The sequence below is a fragment of the Halyomorpha halys genome, unplaced genomic scaffold, assembly GCF_000696795.3.
Source record: "Halyomorpha halys isolate HHAL.00 unplaced genomic scaffold, Hhal_1.1 Scaffold106.1, whole genome shotgun sequence".
Taxonomy (NCBI): domain Eukaryota; kingdom Metazoa; phylum Arthropoda; class Insecta; order Hemiptera; family Pentatomidae; genus Halyomorpha; species Halyomorpha halys.
In genome coordinates, this window is record NW_027111449.1 from 2,650,650 (window position 1) to 2,676,033 (window position 25,384).

The window sequence follows — 25,384 nt, forward strand, 5'->3', positions numbered from 1 at the left end:
TTACTAGTCCAACCGTGAAAAGAAAAGAATAGCCGAATTTTGTTATTTTTGTATTTTTAAAAAAGTAAACATAATAAGAAGGAACCCAAAATATACAACTAGAAACTAAAGGAAAGCTTATCACTATTATAAAATTAAATTAATTGAACAAAAAAGTCTTATTTCACCAGTGATTGGTGGGGCCCCGGTTGTGGTTGTTCTGAGAGGATATTCTCGTGGAAGTAGATCGACAAAAGGGACGTACGTCCGCCCGCCGTGGCTAAGATGATTTAGCTGGTTAAGATGGCCAGAATGCTGGTAACTACGAGTGCGCAGTGAGTAGATAAAGGAGACGATACGTGTGTGCAGTGGGACGTTAAGAAGTCGTCTGTCTATTTTTTAGTTTAAAAAACAATAGAGAGAAGTTGTTTTGTTTTTGACGTTATAAAAATCATATGTTTCATTTATCGATATGTGGACCATATGTTGGCGGCAACAATATATAGTGATATATATATAAGATTATATAGTGACGATTATCCAACTGATACCATAAAAATTTACTTAAAAATAAAAATCTGACACAGCAAAAGCCTAATTTTTTTTAATCCCGTTTTCTCTTAAGACTATATTTTGGGACTTTAATCCATACAGCAAACAAATAGTTTATTTCATAAACTTGTTTTGCCAAAAGCCGAGATAGATGAGCCATTTTAACTTTTATGTAAATAAAAAAAGGCTTTTAAAAACATAATTCTTTAATCGTGTACAGCAAGATGATATTTTAATGAGCAGGGTTAAATATCATCAGTGTTTCTGGATAAAGAGCTGTTGTAAAGACTATTTGGATACGACGAGATAATCCCTTTTGACGAACAGATATAGCATTCACTAATCATCAAAGGGACTTAGATTATTTAATCGGCGGCTCCTGATGGAGAAGGCTTTGTCCGGGAAAAGCTGGAATCCGCGCCAGTCAGCTTATCGGCTTCCGGCAAATTACTCACAAAGCAGCCAAAAGCGTTTTAATTTCCCCGACAATCTGTAGTTATTTGCATCTCGGTTGTTAATCATCCCGTTCAATCTCAGCGTTAAATAAAACTTGGCTTCCTAAGCTCTCTTTAGCAGATGACGTCATCAGTTAAAAAACTCATTGATTTATACTGAGAGTAAGTTAACTGAATACTATATAAATATATAAGGGGCCAGTGTGGCCGAATGGACTAAGCCACTTACAATAGGTTATCAAAGTTAAGCAGTGAGCAGTGTGGTCAGTACTTGGATGGGTGACCATACATGTCGGAGGCACTTGTGTACTTGAACCCAAGTAAGCCGGTGGAAAGTGGAAATAATAATGCCTAATCAATCAGCCCTAAGGGAATATTTATGGAGTAGCTTGGCGCTGTATCATGGGAATTTTTTTAAAAACTTATATAACTCCCTGGTGATTTCTTATGTACGAGGAAAGGGAGGTATCTACAGCGTACCATTCTAACGATGGTGGGGGGTCAAGTTTTCATATCATGGAACCTCCAAATACTTGTATTCGTAATAAGGACACGATGGAACTAATGGTCGGAAAGCATTGAACTCCATCTCCAAGATTTATAGCCATCATCAAATATTCTATAAGTCATTTCTTTTTTCTTGAGTCTTCTATTCTAAATTGTAGTGAATACTAAAAGGTATTAATCTTGGGGTTAATCACAATTAATAATGAATATAATTACAATATAAAATGATCTGTATAAGTGTATTGTACCTTCTCGAGTTCTTTCAGTGAGGCAGGGGACACATCTGAATGTCGCCGTAGTTCAGGAGACCTAGGCGGTGCTAGTCCGGTTGAAGTAGGAGCAAGACTTCCTCCGCCGATCTTCACATCAGAATGTCTTCTCTGGAGGGCCTCAAGAACTGGAGCGTCCAGGAGGGAGTCTGTCGAGTCCTGTCCGTGGGCCATAGCCTGGCTCCTCGAGGCTGCTCTTCTGCGGCAGATCGAACACCGCCATGCCTGTCAGCAATAGATAATAGCGGTAAGATTATGTAACTGTAGTATACATGCCTATATATCAATGGCTTACTATACAGTTGAGCTACTAGCTTAGGAAAAATACAATTAAACGTTAATTTAAACATATAATTTTCCTAAAAGAGAGAACCGTTCACAGTTTTTGTGAAGCTGTTAGAAATTTACGTTATCTAGCACCACTGTATAGTAAGCCTTCGATAGAACACAAATATGCATTTTATTAATTTGATAATTGTTAGTAAAATCATGTGAGCACAGAAAACATTGCTGATTGACGTATCGTAATTTTGCATTGGAAATCATCATTTAAGAAGGACATTAAAATACTGTCAGTGAGCATGCATATCCGGAAACTGGGGATAGGGGTTAGTAATATTTCACATTTGGATATTCACTGATCAGCTTTATGTATGCATTAATATTTATTTTATAGTTTGCTAGGGGTGAATCTATTCGTAACTAGAAAGTACTAATTAGCCTGTTGGAGTCGGTGGTTGCTGCTTCTGAATGTTCCCTTATGTTAGGGTACTAAAAAAGTAGTTAGATTATTCTTTATAGAACCTACTTTTGTATATCAAGCCGGTTTTAGGATCAGTATCAGAAAATTTTCTTATAACATATTTTTAATATTTGGAGGATTTCTTTTATATTAGATATTTTTTTTTATAAAAGTCAATTTCACCGTATTTTTGGTAGTTAAATCATATTTTTACTTCACCTTAAATTAAATTTTATAGTGCCTACTACTTTAAGTATTTAATTTTCACTATAATCAAGTATAGAACTATGAATACAAATCAGAAGAACAATCTAAACACTAAAATTATGGGGAAAATATTTCAGATTTTTTATCTTAAAGATTGGGCAAGAGCCCTTAAACTTTAATTGGAAACAAAGATTAATGTCTTTAAGAAAGGTCTTTTGACAAAAATATGTTGTAAAAAACAATTTCATTTGAATATTAAATTTCCCACAGAAATGGGTTCGACCCGTTGATGAGTAGGTTTATAATTACTCTAGTATTATGTATTTCAAAAAAATATTAGTTTAAAATTATTATATCCGGGTATGACTGTGTAAACACTTTATTTATCTATTTCTAGTACCGTTATATGATTATGATATCTTCTCAACATTAATTAATTTTTTTTTTAGGTAACTTATTTTTCATTGAAGCCATATTTACAATTGAAACACGACAAACCTTTATTTATTAATCAGTATATATGTTTTTCGTCATTATTTATTTTAATTTTTTTCTTCCTTTCACATGTTTGTATTATTACTGTGGGTTCGAAATTGTTTGGTTTTAGCCTAGGAAATGTTTTTGCTTTTGCTTTGTTTTTGAAATATTTTATTCCTAATTCTCAAAAATAAACAAAATTAAAAGTACGGTAGAGGAAAGTTTGACAATTAAGCCGTATCAGTCTATTTGAATTTGAAGATCCAACGTTGATAACAAAATAAAAATATCAGTACATTTACCTTCCATGAATTCATTACTTCGTAAGGAAGTACTTTTTAGACCAACGGTTGTTTAAAGAGGTGTTTTGGTCAGTTTCATATTCAACAATAACTTTTTCTCCTTAACACTTTGACCGCGGTTGACGGCACCTTGTCTTCAAGTCAAGGGGCTTGAGAGAAGTATGAAGATAATGTGTCATCAAGGGAGGTCACTTTTCTAATTTGTGTTTGGAGTGGTGGGAACAGTTCCAACACCTACCCCTCACCTTGGGAATTTACCCAAACCGTGTTTAGTACCGCCTTAGCTTCGACCATCTATGATCGTCCTGAGTTGTGCCACCTTTGAGGAATTTTATACTTCTCAAATTTGTTTTGATTATCCAATTTATATTTCGAAGTATATAAATATATTTACTTATGTATTCTTTGATTTTATACACTACCACTAACATGCTTAAAATTAAAGCAATATATATACATGTTGCATATTTAGGTGAGTGAAAATATAATTCTTTTATAACTTATAGTCTGAAGTGAATCAATCACCCTGACAATCCACTATTTTTCTCCTGAAGAAATCCTTAATTTGACATTTATTAATCGTTAAACACCAAGGCATGGTGGGATTCATCATCTCAAGACTTGTTGAATAAACAACAGGAATAAACCGTTTGTTAAATCAAGATTGCCTAGACTAAAAAGAAGAGAGAAGAAGAAAGAGAGAGAGACAAAGAGAGAGTGAGAGTGAAGTTTGAAATAAAAAAAAGCTTGAGAAAATACTTTTATTAACAGGATAAAGTGGCGCTGGTTTTGAAACAAGAAAAATCTCTCTCCCTCGGATACTTGCTAATTTTATCGACTTGGCGAACTAAGAGCCATTTCCTGACAAAAGGGTAAATAATGGAAAAAGTTTTAAAATTCCATAAAACTGAGGCTAGAGCTTCTTGTTTATCACAGAAAATATTTTAACAGCAAGCGAGGCCATTTCCTCAACCGCTCAGTTAAATTTGATATAAAATTCATTTATTCCGGATTAATTTTTTATTTTAAATGGGGGCATCCAGCTATAAGGAAATATAAGAAACTATTCCCATAGTTTAGATTTTGGTTTTCACGTGATTATTATATATAATATTTAACTTGTATTTTAATAATATTTAGTATATTTTTCTGGTACCCTTATTGCGATTATGTCATTAAAATTATCTTCTTCATCAACCTAAGAGTGCATTATTGGGTCCTGTTGGTCAAACAAAATATATAAAAAGATAAAATAATAGAAAGAAAATAATTTGATCTAAATTAAAAGTTTTAAAAAATAATGAAATTGTGACAAAATATGTAAAGGTATGACTGTTTTAATGAAATATTTTACGATGTTTTATAATTTCATTATTTTTATTTTGTATTTTACTCTGAGAACCTAGAGCCCATTTTTAATCCTGTTATATTGTTCTAATAAACTTGTAATAAAAAAATAAAGACTATAGTGTAAACAAAATAATCTGTATACAAGTTAAGTCTCAAAACTACCATTATTATTTATTTAAACGTCCAACGTTTGATGAGAGAGTGATGATAGTGTTAAGTTAATCTGTAATTAAAACTTTACAAATTTAATGGAAAAGTAACAAACAGGGTGATTTGAATGTAAGTAATGACCAGGGCAGAATAGCCTGCAATATGTTTTTAAATAATTGGATATGAGGTATAAAGTTATATTTAATATTGTCTTGAAGATAGCCAAATTGGCCATTGCGTTGGACTGTAGATGGAATGATAAAGAGTGTTCAACACTCTTAATATGGTTGGTTTATTGAACAACACAGTTGATTTATTTGACAATATTTAGTATATGTTTCTAGTATCTGTATTTCAACCATATCATTAAAATTATTTTGTTACATCAGCTACCTAAGAGAAAATATTTTTTTAGTAGTAGTGCTTACTTTAAGATCATGTTCTCTAATTTCATTATTTTTATTTTGTATTTTACTCTGAGAAACTAGAGCCCAATTTTAATCTTGTTATATTATTCTAATAAACTTGTAATAAAAAAAATAAAGACTATAGTGTGAATATAATAATTTTTAAGTTTTAAGTCTCAAAACTACCATTATTATTTATTTAAACGTCCAACGTTTGATGAGAGTTAAGTTAATCTGTAATTAAAAGTTTAAAAATTTAATACAAAAGTAACAAAATAGGGCGATTTTACTTTTTTATTATTATTTTTTTTTAAATTGGTATTTAAGATTGTCCTTGAGAAAGGCCAGGTTTGCCGAAACATTGTAAATTCAAAGAAATATTAAAGAGATTTGACACTTAACTTAGATAAAAATTATTTTATTTACACAATAAAAAGTAGTCTCAAAAAAGTGATAAGATTATGTATGAAATAAAAAATATTATTACTAATATATAGTCATGAGTCCAAATATTATGTTATTAAGGAATAAGAAAAGAAAATGCCAATTTTCTAAATTTACAAACCTATTTGAATTTATAAAAATTGAAATTTGATTAGAAAACTGGCTGTTGATTCCCAAATAAAATATTGGATATTAATAAGAATAGAAATATAATTATTGGGTGAGAGGGTGTTCGTAAGAGAAATAAATTGGATGGATGCTGTTTCGATAAATATAGTAATTGATTGTGAAGGGCGGGGGTACACGGTGGATAGGGCCTTTGTTTAGGGACAAAGGCATGTTGAGGGGTCTCGCTATGAGCCCTATACCTTTGAGCCCTCTCTTATATAAACACCGGTCTCGTTTCAACTTATTAATGCTGTGGTCACCTAATTTAACGCAACCATTCGTTCAATCTCTATGATCATTTTTGGATGAAGCTACGCCCTGGTCCAAACATTGCCGATGCATAAGTCAACATTCGACTATATTCGCACCCGAGCACTACTGAAGGGCTTCCTGAACAAACAAGTTATCTGCATATGCAGTGAGAGCCACCTAATCAACTTTGGAAAACAGAAAATTAAATATTTATATCAGACGGTTCCTCCTGTCCATGTGGCTGATTTGTAAAAAAAGAAACTATACAACAAATCTGATTACCAATCGGAAAGAAATGTGATATCTACTTTTAAAAAAATACAAAATTACATAATGTAGACATTTTTTTTTTTTTTTTTTTTTTTAATAATTTATTTATTGATATTTACAACTGTATACACATATATACAACAAGTAAATTTGCTGTAGGTGACATAGTGACATGATAAAAACATGTGGAGAATCTACCCATTGATAGAACTCCAAAAACATTTCTAGAGAAGAAGATCTCGAGGCCATCTTCTTTTCAGACGCCTAAGAGGATTATTAGGTAATGAAGGAGAAGCCAGGTTAGAAACAAGTGGATTTGGGTGGTTGAGAAGTTTATTATGGAAGGAACGGTATCTGGTTCTGGCCAAATCGGCAACATATGGAATATTGAGGTCCTGATGGATGACTTGATTTGTGACAAAGTAAGGAGCATTAAGGATTTTACGAAGGATTTTGGACTGTAAGGATTGGATTCTGGAGGAATTTGATGGTTTAGTGGAGCCCCAAAGCTCAACTCCGTATGTCCAGATAGGCCTTATAATAGTCATGTAGATCAGTCTTTTGTAATGGATTGGCAATTTATACCGTTTGTCTAGTAAATGTTGCAATAGTCGGAATCTACGAGCAGTTTCTTGTCTTTTTAGTCTTGTATGAGGATTCCATGTCAGTCGTTTGTCGAGATGTAGTCCTAAGTAACGGATCTGTTCGACAGGAATAAGTGGGGTATTATTAAAGGATATTGTAGGGCAAGAGGTCATGGGTTTACGAGACATTTTAATTAAAATTTAAAGGTTTGTTATCATATTCAGTTTATCAGACATACGGTAAAAACCAGTGACGCGGTTGAGTAAGAAGTGCCGGGATCTTCTGGAGTCCTGCATTTTCCTTTACAAGTGAGGGACCAATAAATTAACATATGTCCGCAAATATGACGTGGCTGTGTTCTTTTGGGTTTATCACTAATGTCTGAATTCATATGACAGAATGTAATAATATAGAATTAAGAGAAATAATTTGTTTTAAATATCTTTATTGAAATTTACAATTGTATATTATATAATACATTCAGTAAATTTGATCTTAGGTAAAATGGAGTGTTACAGGCGTGTAGAGAAACTATCCATGGGTAGCACACTAATGACATTTTACATTAGTAGGTCTCGTGGCCATCTTCTTTTCAGACGCCTTTCAGTAATGGAAGAGGAGAGGGTGCAAGGTTAGAAACTAGGGGGTTTGAGTGGTTAGGGAGTTTATAATGGAAGGAGTGATATCTGGTTCGGGCTATAGAAATAAAATTTAAAAAAAATGGTTAAAAGTTCTATTGTACCGAGATGATACATGTTCATTTCCAATCTACATTTTTAAGTTTGACTGTACCTCTTGATTATCTATAAATTAAGCAATAATATCTCATGTATTTTCTCCATGCCGTTAGGCATTGTCAGTTATGAAAATGTTAAATAAAAAATTTCTACACTTTATTAATCGATTTTCATCATTAATTACTGCTGCATAAAAATCTCTTGAAAAATATTAAAATTACTTCATATCAATTAAAGTGCTTTTGTTCAATTACAGTCTCATATAGAACTAACACAAGGACATAAAACAATGATAATTGATTTGACTACACCACATATACACGTGAACGTTAATATCATACCACAGAGAGGTGACACTGCATGCTATATCCCCTTGTGCCTCTCATATTATCTCTAATGTCATTTCTTCCCATTCGCTGGTTATCATTGAAAGCGAATCTACTATCATCACTTAAGATGATTCTTACAAGATGAACATAAAAGTAAAAACTAATTCAGCCTTTAACGTCGTTTTTTACGATAGTTATACAAAAAAATAATAATTATATTTATGGTTTTATATTAGCTTACTTAAGTAGCTACTTAAACATATTTACGAAACTAAGTTCAACTACACTCTATATGAGAAAAACATTTTTTAGGGCTTACAAGAATAAATTCCTATGATTGCGTTTAGTGCTCTGCATCAGTGGTTCCCAATATAAATAAAAATAGCAAATATATATTGCAATCCAGCACTTACTTTGCACTAATATTTTTTTTTCTAAATATTCAACCACTCTAAGTATAATCATGCAGCATATTTTTTCTGAACTCAGAAAGGGTGTGCGAATTTTTTTTTTAGCCCAAATAAGGTGCCACTATATTTCTTTAGCCGGAAGAGTACCATGATATTTTCTTTTTTTAGTCCCATAAGTGAACCACGGTGGATGAAATTTGGGAACCGCTGCTCAACGCCACAAAAAACCAAAACACTATATAATAAATAATACAAATAATATTTTTATTACTATTTTTATAATAATAAATTACATTTCCAGAATAATATTTATTATTCCAGTTCCTTATTATATTGGGATTAACCCTGGTAGGCAAACCCTCAAGACCGCACGGTATTGCGGTACTGGTCAACGCCGTACTAGGGCCTCTATCATATCCCCTTCACAACCTCATTACCTGATACAGAATAATTTTCAAAATAGAAAGTCCAAAAATTAATTCCTAGGTTGCTAGTAAAAGGCAGATTCGTTGTTTAAATCTTAAAGAAATTATTTTTTTTATTTTTTTATCTCAGTCTATGTTTGAGCCACTCTCGAACTGTTTCAATTTTTTCCATGTGAATTAACCATTTCAATTTAAAATTACACAGTTCAACAAAAAGTATGTTGGCCCTATTAAACATTATTAATCATTTTTTAATATTATAAATTCATAAGATGGAGGTGAAATGTCAGGATTTAAAGTCTAAGTTATTACAAAAATATTATTTTGCTTAGGTTTCGTTATTTTTACGACAGCTAACATTATAACACTACACTTAAAAAGTAATGAAAATATTAGGCAATATTAGATGTTCATCTCGCCTCCAACCTATGAGTCAATAAAAAGACATTGATAGCCTTTTAAGAGAGACAATATACTTTTTTTGAGTTAAAGTGATTAATTCACATACAAATAACTAAAACAGTTCTTAACTTATAGTTATTAATTAATTAGTTGAAAATTCGTATAACGTTTCGTTTTAGAGCTTAGTTGCTCATATACACATGATCATAGTATCTTGTGAGACTTTTTTTAGATTCAAAGAACTTTAACACTAAAATTTCAGCTCAAATTGAAGTTTTGATTAATATATTTCCCCGGAGAATATATTTAATGTGTGATTAACTGTTGTAAGGAATTGTAAAAAGAGCTGAGTTTATTATTTCAGATCTTTAAATGTACCTGTATAAGAAATATCTGGTCATATTTATAGCAAACAGGCATTTAACCGTTTTAATTAACAATGAGTAGAGTCATGTTTAAATTGTATATCTAAATATACATGATTGTCTAAACAAAGTGGACTGCCTTGAAATTTGTTTAATAGAAATAGTTTGATTTTATTTCTTTATTTCGTTAAATTGTTTTTACGTTCCTATATCCAGGCCCTCATTGTTGTTTCTATATTCTCGCTCCATTATTTTTCTTCCAATCCCATATGATAACCCTCGAAAAATGGTGTCTTCGTCGTAAACCTTCCGACTGCCCTACAGTATACGTTAATAATGTTGCTCTTACCCCTGTAGAACAGATTCGTTATCTTGGACTCAATGTGTAGTACGAAACGAGTAGCCTGGAATCCTCACAAAAGACTGAAAAGACAGGAAACTGTACGCAGATTCCGACTATTATAGCACTTACTAGACAAACGGTCTAAACTTCACTCATTACAAATGACTGATCTACATGACAATAATAAGGCCCATCTGGATATAAGGAGTTGAGCTTTGGGGCACTAAAACTTCGAATTCCTTTTGTATCCAATCCATACAATCCAAAATCCTTCGTAAAATCCTCAATGCTCCTTATTTTGTAACTAATAAAACCATCCATAAAGACCTGTTCCTTATGTAACCGATCTAGCCTGAACCCGATATCATTCCTTCCATTATAAGCTCCCTAACCACCTAAACCCACTAGTTTCTAACCTTGCTTCCTCTTCCAATACTGGCAATCCTCCGAGGCGCCTGAAAAGAAGATAGCCTCATGACCTTATATTGTAAAATGTTTTTAGAGTGCTACCACTGAGTAGTTTCTCTACACGCTGTATCATATCATTATCATTATGTCATTATGATCAAATTTACTTGTTGTATTTTTATACACTTGTAAATATCAATAAATAAAAAAAATATTTTTGTTACTGTTCTATACTCGATTGTCTACCGTTTACTCTCATACCCTGTCCTATCAAAACCTCCTACTCACCTTTAATTAATGCATTAAATAACAATATTTGCTCCACCACAGTTTTTAAGATTCTGTTGTTCTGATTATCCGACAACTCTTAGGATCATTCCCTACTATCCTCAGTCCGAGAGATCTCGGCATATAGATCGGTTCATTTCGTTTGTGCCAGGATGGGCCGGCGATGCAGAGCTCATCATCTTCTCTACGGATGTTGCATCAAGGATTAATTTATTTAAGTGTTTACATCCATTGTTCCTATACCCATTTCTCTTATTTCCTCTTCTCCGACAGCTGCCAGTATGTAGATTTTTGTTGCGGGCTAGACGAGATAGGTGGCGACGGAGGCACTAATGGATTTGGATGCCGGGGTTGTTTACTGAGGCCCAATGACGTCAGAGCTTGGTGAGGATTAGACCGGCTCGATACTTCTTTGTTTACACTCTGTGCCGAACTCGAACCTCCCACGGCCTCAAAGAAAGGTCCTCAACATTTTTTAGTTTTTGAAGTACTGAAAATTTGTATGTTTCCTTTATTGCTTATAAATTTTATCTGTAACTAATCATTCGAAGCTCGTTCTATGAAATGCAGAAGTATCATAAACTTCTATATAAGCTAAATGCGGTGAAAACAAATACAAATTTAGCATTTTCTTTAATATTTACGAAAAAGCTTTGTAATTGATAACTGCGCCAACGGTTTTAATCCCATTTAACATTCTTGATACCATGTATCCTTTTCAAAAATCGTTTTAAAGTTTTTTTTAGTTAAATAGTTACTATTCCACTCCAGACATCTTTGGATTTGATTGCTACAATAAATCAAGAAGAACTATTAGTTCTTGTATTTTTCAGTCTGAGATTGATTCATCATACACAGTGCATAAGCCTATCCTTAAAAAGCATCCGCCATTCTTATCTATTCTTAGCAGAAGTCGGCCATGTTTTTTAAGTAGGTTTCTCGTATCTGTCCGAACAGTGCCAAACTATCTGAGGTTGGGCTCCCTACTCATCTTGTTCAGTAAAGGACTACCTCAGTCAATTTCTGAGGGATTTTTTTTTTTAAATTCGGCATTATATCTCAACGAGAATAGGACCTATTCAGTATTAATTATCACTCAATTCAACGACTTAATCAAAATAGTTAGAGTTATTAGTAGAGATTTCCTAAATTGGCACTTCAGGTCGGTCGAATTTATGGAAAAAGTTGGCGTCACATCCTAGACATATATTCGCTTAAAATATATTAACAGTTTTATACGACTTTTCACTTTTGAGCTATGTTGTTTCAGATACACTCATACAAACTATACAAGCACAGCTGATTTTTGAGGCTTGGCTATTTGGACTCAAATAGAATTTTGAATCGGACTCAAATAGTTTTGAAATCGTTTGGGATTTCAAAACGTGTATTTTCGTCAAAAACGCGGATTCTAAATTTTTCACAATCGCAATACTTCCTTTCTCATAAATTAAATTCCATATTTCGGTAAGTGAAAGAAAAAGAGAAAAAATGGTGGGTGGAATTTCATGACTTTAGACACCCTTTTAAACATTTGGTGACTGAGGATGGTGATGTAAATATAAAAAAAAAAATACAACAGTAATTGTAGAACACACTTTGGAAAATGCTATGCTTTTCCTTCCGTATAATCCGTTTGTTAATACCCGAAATTTGACTAAGCTTTAACAAAGGAAAAAGTCACCCGGCGGCCTATATTCTAGAATAAAATAAACAAATGTTGTGACATACAGAACGAATTTTGAATTTTTCCACAGTGAAAACTTGCATGTTTAGAGGTTTAGTGTTTACTCATATCTTTTAACATTGTATATTTATTTATTTTATTTTTTTATCTTTATAATTTTTAATTTGCACCTGTAAATCTAGTTTACAATCAACAAATGAGCTGTACTATCCAGGCATGGCATGAATTGGCGAGAGGGTGAGAGCACCCAGTGGTGCATTCTCCTGATGTTAAGTAAATTATTAGATTACACTAGGAGGTCCCTCATCCAACTCCTCTTCAGCCTACGCCAAGTTGCGTCAGGAAGTCATGTGTTGCCATCTGTCGTATAAATTTATTGAAATGTCCATGTAGTGTGTTGTGAAACCGTTTCTAATTCATAATAATGTAGTCCGTTATAGTCGGAATGCTTCGATCGGGGTGAAGTATTTATTTAATTTATTCATTATGTGATTAATATTCAAATTTAAATTTCATGTATAAGAGATAAGTTTAATAAAATATACTAACTTTTATCACATTAAAATATAAATACAAAATGACAACACATGACATCCTTGACTTAAGAGGAGTTAGATGAGGGACCTCCTAGATCAATCAAATAAGTTACATAAAGTCAGGAGTAAGGAGCAGAGGGTGCTGTCTTCCTCATGCCAACTCATGCCATGCCTGAATATTACAACTCATTTACTGATTGTAAACTAGATTTACAGGTGTAAATAAAAAAAAAAATTAAATACACGACCCACATTTTCAAATAAAAAATAATAGGAGTTGGGTTTGTTTTACATATTTAAAAATTTAGTGTCTTTTATTCGTCAAGTGAAAGGTCATATTGTGAAGTGAGAAATACAAGATCCAGTTTATTTTCTCTTATATAACTGAAGATATTTCAGATGTTTAACATTGAAAAAAAAATGAAAATTACATTTTTAAAACAATGCTTAATTTAAAGTAATGTTAATATTTCTCGGAAATAAAACGAAACGATATAACTTTGAAAATCTTTTTTCCCCCTTCAACGATCCCGTACTTCCCAACGGAAGCGTGGAGGGTCCTGAAAATGAAAAACGGAGCGTGGAGCCGGGGAAATGGCCTTTAATTCAAAAGAAAAACAAGAAACGGAAAATGTGAAAGGTAATTGAAACTTTTTAAGCTGGTCCGTATCATTTCTACCGTATTTGAAGAGGCGAGGGAACGCTTTAAATTGGCCAGTAGTCAGTCGACAAGGAGCGCCACTCGGCACCCCTTTTTCTTATTTTTACCTTTGACATTTTGTCGTCATCGTTCAGTTTTATTTTTATATTTCTTTTATGTGTTAACGATTTTACCATTGCCAAAGGTTAAACTCATTAGGATATATTTATCTTCGTTTTAGTTTGTTTCTATCAATTACTTGATAATAATTAGATGTAAAAGCTTCACTCGATTCGTCGTTAAACGAAACTTTACATACAGACAGATATTGTGAGTCGAAACATATCATTAAAATATATATTAATTTAAATTATTATGTTATACGTTAACTTGTAATCAAAGGAATTTTAATACACGATTAATGCGAAACTTTTAATACACAGTTCTTAATTAGCAAATCTTGCTAATAAGAAGTTATAACAAGCTACGAAAATTTCTACTTATATATATTAAGTATATTTTATATGTATCTTCTTAATCACTTTTAAAAATAGATTCGTTTATCAAAACAATCGGAAATTAAAAAAAAAAGTGAAATTAATGAATATTTCTATCCTAGCTAAATATTAAAAACTTCCACATTAAATAAATTTTTTTGAGATTATAAAAAATTCATTAGTAGTCTTTATTTTGAAATTTTACGTATACCTTTTTGTTTTCTTTTTTTTCCCCCGGTAGCCACAGAGGGACTATTGTACGCCGTCCCTCCTCTGCTCAATGCAGGCCAATAGCCTTTGCGAATCTGGACACTGTGCAAAGATCCACTGTCTCGCTAAGTTTGGGGTCCAAGATACGATCCTTACCAAATATGAGGAATCGTGTTCTTGCTACTGCATCACATCTACAAATGATGTGGTAGGCAGTCTTATCATAATCATCCTTCCTACATAACCTGCAAATAGGGGACTCTATCAATCTCATTTTATAGAGATGCTTATTCAGCTGACAGTGTCCCGTGTATAGACCTGTTACACATCTTAAAATACTCCTATCCATGTTAAGAAGACTATTACTTCTTTTCGGGCAGGACCCCTTAGGAACATTTTTGATTGTTCCACTCCTCTGGTATTTCTCCAGAGTAACCCAGCCTTGCATTCAGCAATCATTTTGACGTGCCTCTTCGCATTGCTGAGACTAATCCCACATATGTGGTCAGAAAAGGAGCGGTTCCAGATCCTTTCCTTGCTAGGGTCTTGGCATGTACTTTAAATTTCAACTTCCCCCCAGGATTAGAGCGAATCAGTTAGTACACTCAGTTAGAGCACATGCACCTAATGCAGCAGATCCTGGGCAACACAGGCGTTTCAGTTTTCTTGTCAGATTATATGGTGTGTCAGTCATCTTTGTAACAGTATGTTAGGGCATCCAGCAAGTGAGTCATAAAAAGTTTTGTATTGTTATTTTATTATTAAAAATTAAAAAAAACAACAAAAAACTAAATTACATTAAGAAAAACAGTCCTTTCAGTTTTTTTTTATAAGAAGTGTTTTTTTCTGATCTAAAATAGGCACATTTGAGCCGCGCAATCTGAGTCAATCTAACAAAAATTTTTTATGGATATTTTATTTACCTGGTGGATTTAGTCGAACCATCCGATACTAAATAAATACTAAAAACGCTAAGAAAATAAAAGATGTTCGTAGAAAAATCAGTAAGAATATTAACAAAAGAAATTTCTAATTTTTTACAAATGGGTTGTGAACCTCAGCTTGGAAATGGGCATACATGCTTGTATTGTATGTGGCAATGTTAAATCAGTGAAAGATATTTGATTTAGGATAATTTACAACAATCACCAAGATAATTAAATTTCTAGCCCAAACAATGATTTAGAAAATGAAGAGTGATTCGAAAGACATTTAAATTACACCATTTCCCCTTAAATTTGCTTCAAAACAGATTAATAACGCTTTGTTGTTTATATGATCTGACAACCCTTCAAAATTCAATTTTGAAACCACGCTGCATACATCACTCAAACTTGTAAACAGGAAAGTAAATGGGATCAACACCCATGAATTCTGGTGAAAATGATCAATAAATACTATGCCAAAGTTTTAAGCAAACATTTAATAACATATCTAATAATCTAAATTTTGGTCGGGTTTATCTTGAGCTACTACTAAAGTACTACTACATAAGCCACTGCACGTTGATCGCGTTACCTTCCTTGCACCTAGTCCAATTTTTGTGTTTTATATTTTAAATAAAAGGGAATAAGGGATACAACAAAAATATCCTGAGGCATTTTCTAAAGCTTTAACCATTTGCAAATTATAGTACATTTTATAACATAGATTGTGATAAATAGATTCGCGAAATAGAGGTCAAATAAAATAGATCATGATACTCATCTCTTCACATTTATATGAAACTGCTAACTCTTAATGTGACTTTTAATTTTTTTTTTACCCGTCAATCAAATTTTTCGTTAAATTAATTCTTTAGTTTTATCAATTAGGCACTATCCAAAGCCTTGGAAAAGTTTGTCGTTTATGAATTAGCTTTAAAAATATTTTTCTCAAGAAAAATTCAAAATAATATCTAGAAATTTTGTTTATCATACCCAGAAAGAGGGAAAATACTCATAAAAATATTTTGAACTTCCAAAAAAAGGAAAAATTCTTTATAGTCCTAAGAAACGGTTATAATGTTTTAAAAACTCGTAATATCGAGATTCTCAGAGATAAAAGAATGTCAAAATGTTTTTTTTATTACTCTGAATTACATAGACTAACCTCTGGATAAATATAAAAACTAAACGGCACGCTTAATTATTGTGCTTGATTTGAAGATAATCTTTTGAAACTGATAAGATAGTAGTTACTTCTTACGTTAAAAAAAGTAATTTTGTTTAGATATGGTATCACACAAAAATACGATTTTTTTATTACTTAATAATAATAAACTTCCAGATGTGGGTATTTCAAATAGATCAATAATTATTTTTTAATGGACGTTCACTGTTCCAGTTGTCTAGTCTTGGTAAAAAATTGATTTATTTTCGAAGAAAATCACATTTACTCTTCGTCGTAAACCTGCCGACTGCCCTACACTATACTTTCATAATGTGGCTCTTACCCCTGTAGAACAGATTCGTTATCTTGGACTTCATCTTGACAAACGACTAACCTGGAATCCTCACACAAGACTGAAAAGACAGGAAACTGCACGCAGATTCCGACTACTACAGCACTTACTAGACAAACGGTCTAAACTTCCAACTCATTACAAAAGACTGATCTACATGACAATAATAAGGCCCATCTGGATATACGGAGTTGAGCTTTGGGGCTCCACTAAACCTTCGAATTCCTCTCGTATCCAATCTTTACAATCAAAATCCTTCGTAAAATCCTCAATGCTCCTTATTTTGTTACTAATAAAACCATCCATAAAGACCTAAATGTTCCTTATGTAACCGATCTAGCCCGAACCCGATATTATTCCTTCCATAATAAACTCCCTAACCACCCAAACCCACTCGTTTCTAACCTTGCTTCCTCTTCCATTCCTGGCAATCCTCCAAGGCGCCTGAAAAGAAGATGGCCTCGTGACCTTATATTGTAAACTGTTTTAGAGTTCTACTACTGGGTAGTTTCTCTACATCTTGTATCATATCATATGTCATTATGATCAAATTTACTGGTTGTATTTATTTATACAGTTGTAAATATCAACAAATAAATATAAAAAAAAAAAAAAAATTTTCGAAGAAAAATTATGCGTTAGGTGTTGAAAAATGTAGTCTAAAAAAAAAAATCCTCAATGCTCCTTCCATAAAGAGCTCAATGTTCTATATGTAAACGATCTAGTCCGAACCAGATATCAATCCTTCTATTATAAACTCCCTAACCATCAAAACCCTCTAGTTTCTAACCTTGCTTTTTCTTCCATTCCTGACAATCCTCCGAGGCACCTGAAAAGGTGATGGCCTCGAGACTTTCTAGTGTAGAAATATGATTAGAGTGATTGGTAGTTCCTCTTCAAGCATGTATCACTCCATTTGAATCTTACATAAAATTTACTTAATGTGTTTTTATGTAAATACAGTTTTAAAAAGCAATAAATAAATTTAAAAAAAAAAGTTAAGCTACAAGTAATACATTATGTGTTATGGGTATGGGCAAAAATTCTGAAAATCTACCACTTTAGGCCTGGACCAGAAAGTGGTAAAGGTTTTACCATAATATTTTTCAAACAGTTTTACACTATAATGTATTGAAATAAAGTAATTTAAAAGTTCTTCTAGGCTAATAACATTTTTTTTTATTATTTATTGATATTTACAACTGTATGAAAAATACAACAAGTAAATTTGATCATAATGACAAAATGATACAGCATGTAGAGCACCTACCCAGTAGAACTCTAAAAACATTTTACAATATAAGGTCAGGAGGCCATCTTCTTTTCAGGCACCTCGGAGGATTGCCAGGAATGGAAGAGGAAGCAAGGTTAGAAACTAGTGGGTTTGGGTGGTTAGGGAGTTAATAATGGAAGGAATGATATCGGGTTCGGGCTTGATCGGTTACATAAGGAACATTTAGGTCTTTATGGATGGTTTTATTAGTAACAAAATAAGGAGCATTCAGGATTTTACGAAGGATTTTGGATTGTAAGGATTGAATACGAGAGGAATTCGAAGGTGACTAATAACATAAAAATATTTCTTTTACTTGAACGTCTCATAGTTTTATGAATAATTTAATCGATATACTAAACTAAAATACATTATCTTTATTGGTAGGCTACAGGTTTCAGTTGATTTTCTGAGTATAAATTCAAAAGACCTACAAGACTAATAAGAAAGTATTGCATTTCCTTTTCTTTTTCATGACCAAGAAGTACAAAGTCGCAAAGCGATATCTATAAAAATCGACTACAGCGATATTGAACTTCTTTGTAAGAGCAGAAGTTGAGGTGTAAAAGGAATATTCTGCAATAGGTTGGCCTGACAAGGTTTCACGGCGAGCATTTCCCTCTCCAGGAAATTAAGAGGAAGAGATGGGAGCCCCCACAACTGAATATCGTTCATCGTAACGCTATTCGCTGCTCCCTCCCACCTGTCAGCTCTTACAGGTTTTATTTCTATATCTGAAAGATCTATAAACTGTAATAAAATGTAATAAATATAAGTATCAAGTTTGATTTGGGCTAAATAAACGTAATTTTACTAAAAATCCATTTAAAAAAAATACAGAGATACTTACTCATTTCAGATGAATTCAAATGTACACATGACCCTAACCTTTATAACGTTAAATGATTTCGGATTATTGCATAGGGTTTAGGTCAAGTTTTCGAAGGTAACTCGGCATTTAATTTAATGAAGACATGCAGTTTAATGAAAATACAGCTGATCCGATAAGTTGAAGGGATATTGGACGAAAGAAATATTTTATTATTATTTTTGTAAAATAAAATAATAAAAAAACAATCTCATGAGGTCGGGATCAGTACATTCAGGGATGCCAGAATTTCACTCTTAACAGATTTTATGAGAGAATGTTAAATTAGATCACTTACACCACCTAAAATAAAACAACACATTAATTACAAAAAATAAAAATTATTTTAACCTTATTTCTTCTTTGTTTTTCTAACCATGTAAGTTTTAATTTTTTTAAAAATATTTCTTCTCCCCCTCTATTATGTATATAATCATTTATTGTTTACCTAATTTTAATATTTTTTACACTGTTTACTTTAAAATTATTTTCAAATGTGACGTACTTACCTGTCATCCCCACTCCTCCCAATTCGAACGGTTCACTTTGACCTAGACTTCCGTCGAAACAAGTATGAATTTTTCATTTGATTTTATTCTTATCCCTTTTCATCTCTTAATTTGTACTTTCTTTAATATTTCTTCTCTGTATCTGTTACTATTACCGTTTTCATTTATTGTTTATAACTACTAATTGTTCTTATTTAATTTTTACTTTTTATTGTATACCCTTGTAATTTTCCAATTACTTTTTTTACTTATGTTAAGTGTTTGTATATTTTTTATCCCTGACGAAGCCCTGCAGCGTGGGGCGAAACGTTGGCTCAAATAAAAATATTACATAATATTATTATTTTAGTTTACTTTGACCGCACCCGGACCAAATTCCATTTATTGATACACACGGTCAATCAACAATCTTCTAGTATGTCATAAAATAAAAATGTATGGAACCAATGTAGCTTCATCTGAAAGTTATAACTATTTTAATGGGGAGATATCATTCTCCATCATAAAAATAACTTGTTTAGCAATCCTATAAGTTCTTTTATAATGAATTTATTCTGTATTAGTTATATAGATCTTTTTTAGAACCTTATAGCTGACTGGAGTTATACTGCTAATTAAATAATTCAAATCAGGGACCATTTAAAAATATGGAGTTAATTATTCATGAAGTACAGAGATAGACACGAATGCAACAGGGCAGTAGATCAGCATTAATGAGAAAGGCAAGCTATTCTGGTAGATAAGCGGTCAAAAGAATTTGTCTTCACTAGCAGTGTCCTGTCCAGCGTGATGGACACATAAGCTTTATTAATGACCTGTCAGTCGATAAAAAATATGTCGACCTTTCAATATCGTGCGTTAGGTCATCACCCTACTGATACTTGGTCAATGGATTTTAGGAGTCAATGAATCTATTACGGCCTATTCTAGCGTTAAACATGTAGGAAAAATCGAATAAACAAAAACAATTGTTCAATAATGTGACTTTGACTATAAATTTGGCTTGGTGGTAGAAATCGAGATCGGTAAAGTCTACCCGCATTGAAGGGAGACAACTTCCTCGGAAGAAATTAAGAGAGAGGGGTACAAAACTCGTATGCCATGAGGAAAAACAACTTTCAAATGAATAAAATCATAGTTTGTTATAATTGTTTAGTTTCTGAATTGAATGAGGTAACTCACATGACGATAGAGCCAATATATTAAAATTTTTTGGCTAAATTATTATAGGTTTTTTTTCATATCTTTATTCAAATTTACAACTGTACATTTATATTCATACATTCAGTAAATTTGATTTTTGTTTATAATGGTGTGATACACGTGTAGAGAAAATACCTATCCATTTGTAGCACTTTAATGACTTTTTACATTAGCAGGGCTCGTGGCCATCTTTTCAGGCGCCTCGGAGGATTGTCAGAAATGGAACAGGAAGCAAGGTTAGAAACTTGTGCACTTGGGTGATTAGGGAGTTTATTATGGAATGAATGGTATCTGGTTTGGGCTAGATCGGTTACATAGGGAACATTAAGGTGTTTATGGATGATTTTATTTGTGACAAAGTAAGGAACATTGTGGATTTTACGAAGGTTTGGATTGTAAGGATTGGATAAGAGAGGAATTCGAATGTTTAATGGAGCTCCAAAGCTCAACTCCGTGTGTCCAGATAGGCTTTCATGTAAATCAGTCTTTTGTAATGAATTGGAAGTTTATACCGTTTGTCTATTTAAAGCTGTAATAGTTGGAATCGACGTGCAGTTTTCTGCATTTTCAGTCTTGTGTGAGGATTTCAGGCTAGTCGCTTGTCCAGTTGAAGCCCTAGTCAGTGGATCTGTTCTTCAGGGGTAAGAGCAACATTATTAAAGGATGCTATAGGATAGTCCTTAATCCTTCAATTGCGACACTATTCTTCGAGGGTGCGATATGGGGTTGGAGAGTTTAGAATACAATTAAAGGGTTATTATTATCTGCGAGTACAGATGTGCCATCGGCATACAAGGTAAGGATAGTGTTGGGGTGGCTGGGTGTCAATTGTATAGACGGTTATAGGAGGTAATGCAGAAAAGTCATGATGTTTTGCTGAACGATATTTTCTAGTACTAATAAATATATGATTGCACTTAATACAAATTAATTAGGGAATATGAGAGAGGGGATAAGGGGATACCTCTCTCTATAAAATTTTCGAAATTGGGTTTAATTTGACGTAGTGCTCTTAAGTTTAACATCTGGAAGCAAATTTCCTCCTTGCACTCATACTGTTATAGGTTAACGGATTCATACTTGATATAATAGTGTGATATATAAGTGATGTCATAGTTGAAATAATAATGGTTTTATCTCAAAAAACTAAGTAGATCTAAAATTTTTGAAGTAGTTGGGGTTAGAGTTGTATTCAGTAAACAAATGGACTCTTCCCTATATTTAACATGGCAATGATACGCCCACTAACAATATTTTTTTTTTAGTTTGAACAAAAATGACTTGATTTTAAATTTAAATTCAGAAATTAATCACGATAAAAATTAATTTTAACTATATATTAAAAAAAAATTAACGCTTTAAGCGTTAGAAATACCAGTCTCCTGAAAAGTTATGTTATCAAACGTAATTCTCTGTTAAATGATTTAATGATTAAATTGTTGATCAGCAAAATACTTGCATTTCCTCTGTATGAATAAAATAAAAACGGGAATAAAAACAAATCCTGCAGGGTGATTACAATGCCGGCGACATATACAGCCCATTTCCAAGCCATTTGACACATGATGGGGTTTGTTGTCGTCAGCCTAATAACCCTACAATTTAGGGCCGCCAATTCCTCGACAATCCCTTCATTTCCGCAAGGGCTGCCAACGTCCCCACGCTGTCACCCCTTAAAACACCTTCACAAAACAGTGTTGCTATATCGACCTGCTAATGGCTGAAGTGGGTGAAGATTAGTCAATACAGTTAAAACGTTTTTTATGAATTACAACTAGAATGAAGAATTTATAGAGTATATTAAACAATTTTACAAAGTTTTATAGTAGAACTTAAGGAAATTACCACTAAATGTATATTAATATACCAATACAACTACTCTATTAAATTCTTTACATCCATTTCCAATCTATTGAATATTTAAAATATATTTTATACATTTACCAGTTTAATTATAAATCTAAAGTAATTTATGTAACATTTGCGAAATTAAATCTTGAAATTCGTGCAAACTTCAAACTGTTAATTTCTTGTCCTCGTCCCAGTTTAGTGTAAAAGATTTGCGCACTTAACTTTATAGTAAAATAAAATTATTTAATTAATATATTGTAAATAATATATTTAAAAAATATAAATATTTTATATGCACAGATTTATAAACTTATTAAATTTAAATACTTTTAGAGTATGCAAATCTTAGTAAATCCCCCCCCCCCCCCCCCCAAAAAAAAATAGAAAAAGAAGTTAAGGAATATTCAGATTGCCGGACATAAGTTAAGAACTGCCTCAATATTTCAGGAAAATCCAGTTCATTATTGAATAAATTAAACGAAACTGTCATTCTAGTTCCATAAATTTACTAAATTTTAAGTTTTTTATATATTCCAAACCAAATGGTTTATATAAAATAATAATTAATAGTAGTATCCATGGTAAGGCATAGTGCTGGTAACTCAATGTACACGGATTCGAAACAGGCTGTGGCAGATAATTATTTGATATATCACTGTAGCCACCATTAAGTGGATTCCCTTAATTGAGTAAAAATCGTGATTCTGTCCAAATTACCTCCTTGCACAAACTTTGGTCTAGTAACAATACTTCCGTAGAAAGCACTGAGCCCCTGACCCTTCATGTATTGTAGCAGTACAGATTTAAAAAAATAATTAATGACCGAAATTAACAAAATATATTCTATTCACCTTTTATTTAACATTTTCATACGTTAACATGACTAATTAGACCTAATTAATTCCTAATAAGTGGGAGAAAAAAAATTTGATATTTTATTGTTTAATATGTCCTGAAAAAAGAAAATACTGATTGACTTATAAAATATAGATTATATTGTGAATGTGTAAGTATCTTATGGGTTGTTACATAATTTGTCTGCCCCGAATTATTGCCCCTCGAAAATTCGAGGGGCAATGTAAATAACATGCTAAATCATTACTATATTTATTATTTTTTTACAATAATATGTATAATTTGACTAGAAAATAAAATTATTCAATTATTTAATATTTTCAAAACTGAAGGTTCATTAACTAAATTTATAAAGTAATTTCTAAGATGAAACGCTGAAGATTATTGTATATTCCGGAAACGGCACTGTACATAGAAGCTATTAATCATATCGATATAAATCAGTGGTTTCCAGGTCGAACATGGCTGTGCATATCGATTTATGGATTAGATTGAATAACTAATTAACCTACGGTCTGGTCAATGGAACCAACAAGCGGCGCTAATATCTTTCAAATAGATCTCTATAGGCTGAGGTTGTTATATGTTTAGTATTAGGAACCAGGCATGGTCTGCCATCCTGAAAATCGAAGTGGAATATGGACTAAACATGGAATAGGGGTGGAAACTTGCAATTAACCTGAATATTTAAAATGATTATGATTTATATCGGTAATTAAATATGGAATAAGGACGATCATTACAATATAATCATTTTAATAAAAAGACAAATAAAAATGAAAAAAAAAATACATTTACTCATGAAGAAAACGAAATCAATACAACTATCTGCGGAGGAGTTTTACTAAATTATATTGAGATCGATAAGCATGAATCCCGTATTAGCTTTGCAAGAAATCAACATGACATGAGAACATAGCCAATATTTAGCTTATTAGTTCTTTTTTCTTTCTTTTTTTTTTCAAAACTATTATTTATTGATAATATTACAATCTGCGAAAAACTTGGGCAGTGGGTAATAGTAAAAATTGTACACTTTCACACAAAAAAATAAAAATAAGTAAATAAAATAAAAATATATAAATATAAAAATAAATAAATAAAATCTATATATATTCATAAGAAGAAAAATAAATAAATGAAATGAACATAATTAAACTAAATGAAATGACCACAATAAATAAAATAAATACCAAAGTAAGTAAAATAAATTATATAAAATATTTATAATCTTGACCTAGGGATCCCCGAACCCACTCAATCTCCCTGGCATGAGGGGTAGAGTAGGGCCCTTCAAGATAACAGCGCAGACCCCTCACCGCGGGGTGCAATGAGCCAGTGGAGGCTGATTTTATTTATAATTAAGTGCACCAAAGCCAGTCATCCTACATGAGCGGTGCATCTGGCCATTGCCAGAACTCCAATTTCTTAAATTCTAGCTTATGTTCACCTTGCTACTTAAATTACTGTGAATCATTTAAAATAAATTATTTTAAAATGCAATCAGCCAAAGATTACTCACAATTATTATTTATAAAATTAAAGAACACAGTGAACTCTTACAGGCCACTCAATGAAGGGTTTTAGACAAAAATAGCGGGGCGACCATAATTTACTTTAGGGAATAAAATTAAATTAAATCGTAAGTAAGATTTAAATTCATTAACTACTAAACTCACAAATTTAAGAGTTCAGGTTTTGGGATCGAAACTATAAAAATAAAGTTAAATAAAATAGAAAATATGAAATATCTAAGAGATAAATTCAAATATTTAGGACAATAAAACATTGGGCCGCCCGTAGACACAGACTTACCAATTTGATGTATATTGGCGGTGCCGGTTCGAATCCGGCCTGGGGTGTTGACTTTTTTCATTGATTGGCGGTCCAAAAAAATTTGAAAAACTTTGACCCCAACCAAGATTGGGCAGTATAGGACTCCAATGGGAGTCTTGGCCGAAAAAAAAAAACATAAAACTTTAAATAAAA

The 25,384-nt window shown here is 32.2% G+C and overlaps 1 protein-coding gene across 1 annotated transcript in view; it reads right to left on the reverse strand.

The window, feature by feature from the left end:
• Fife (regulating synaptic membrane exocytosis protein fife) overlaps nt 1-25,384 on the reverse strand; it is a gene marked incomplete in the record, with an annotated part of 393,470 nt that overhangs the window by 106,635 nt on the left and 261,451 nt on the right. Inside the window, 1 exon segment of the mRNA XM_067049480.1 lies at nt 1,742-1,987. Coding sequence (XP_066905581.1) covers nt 1,742-1,987 — 246 coding nt within the window.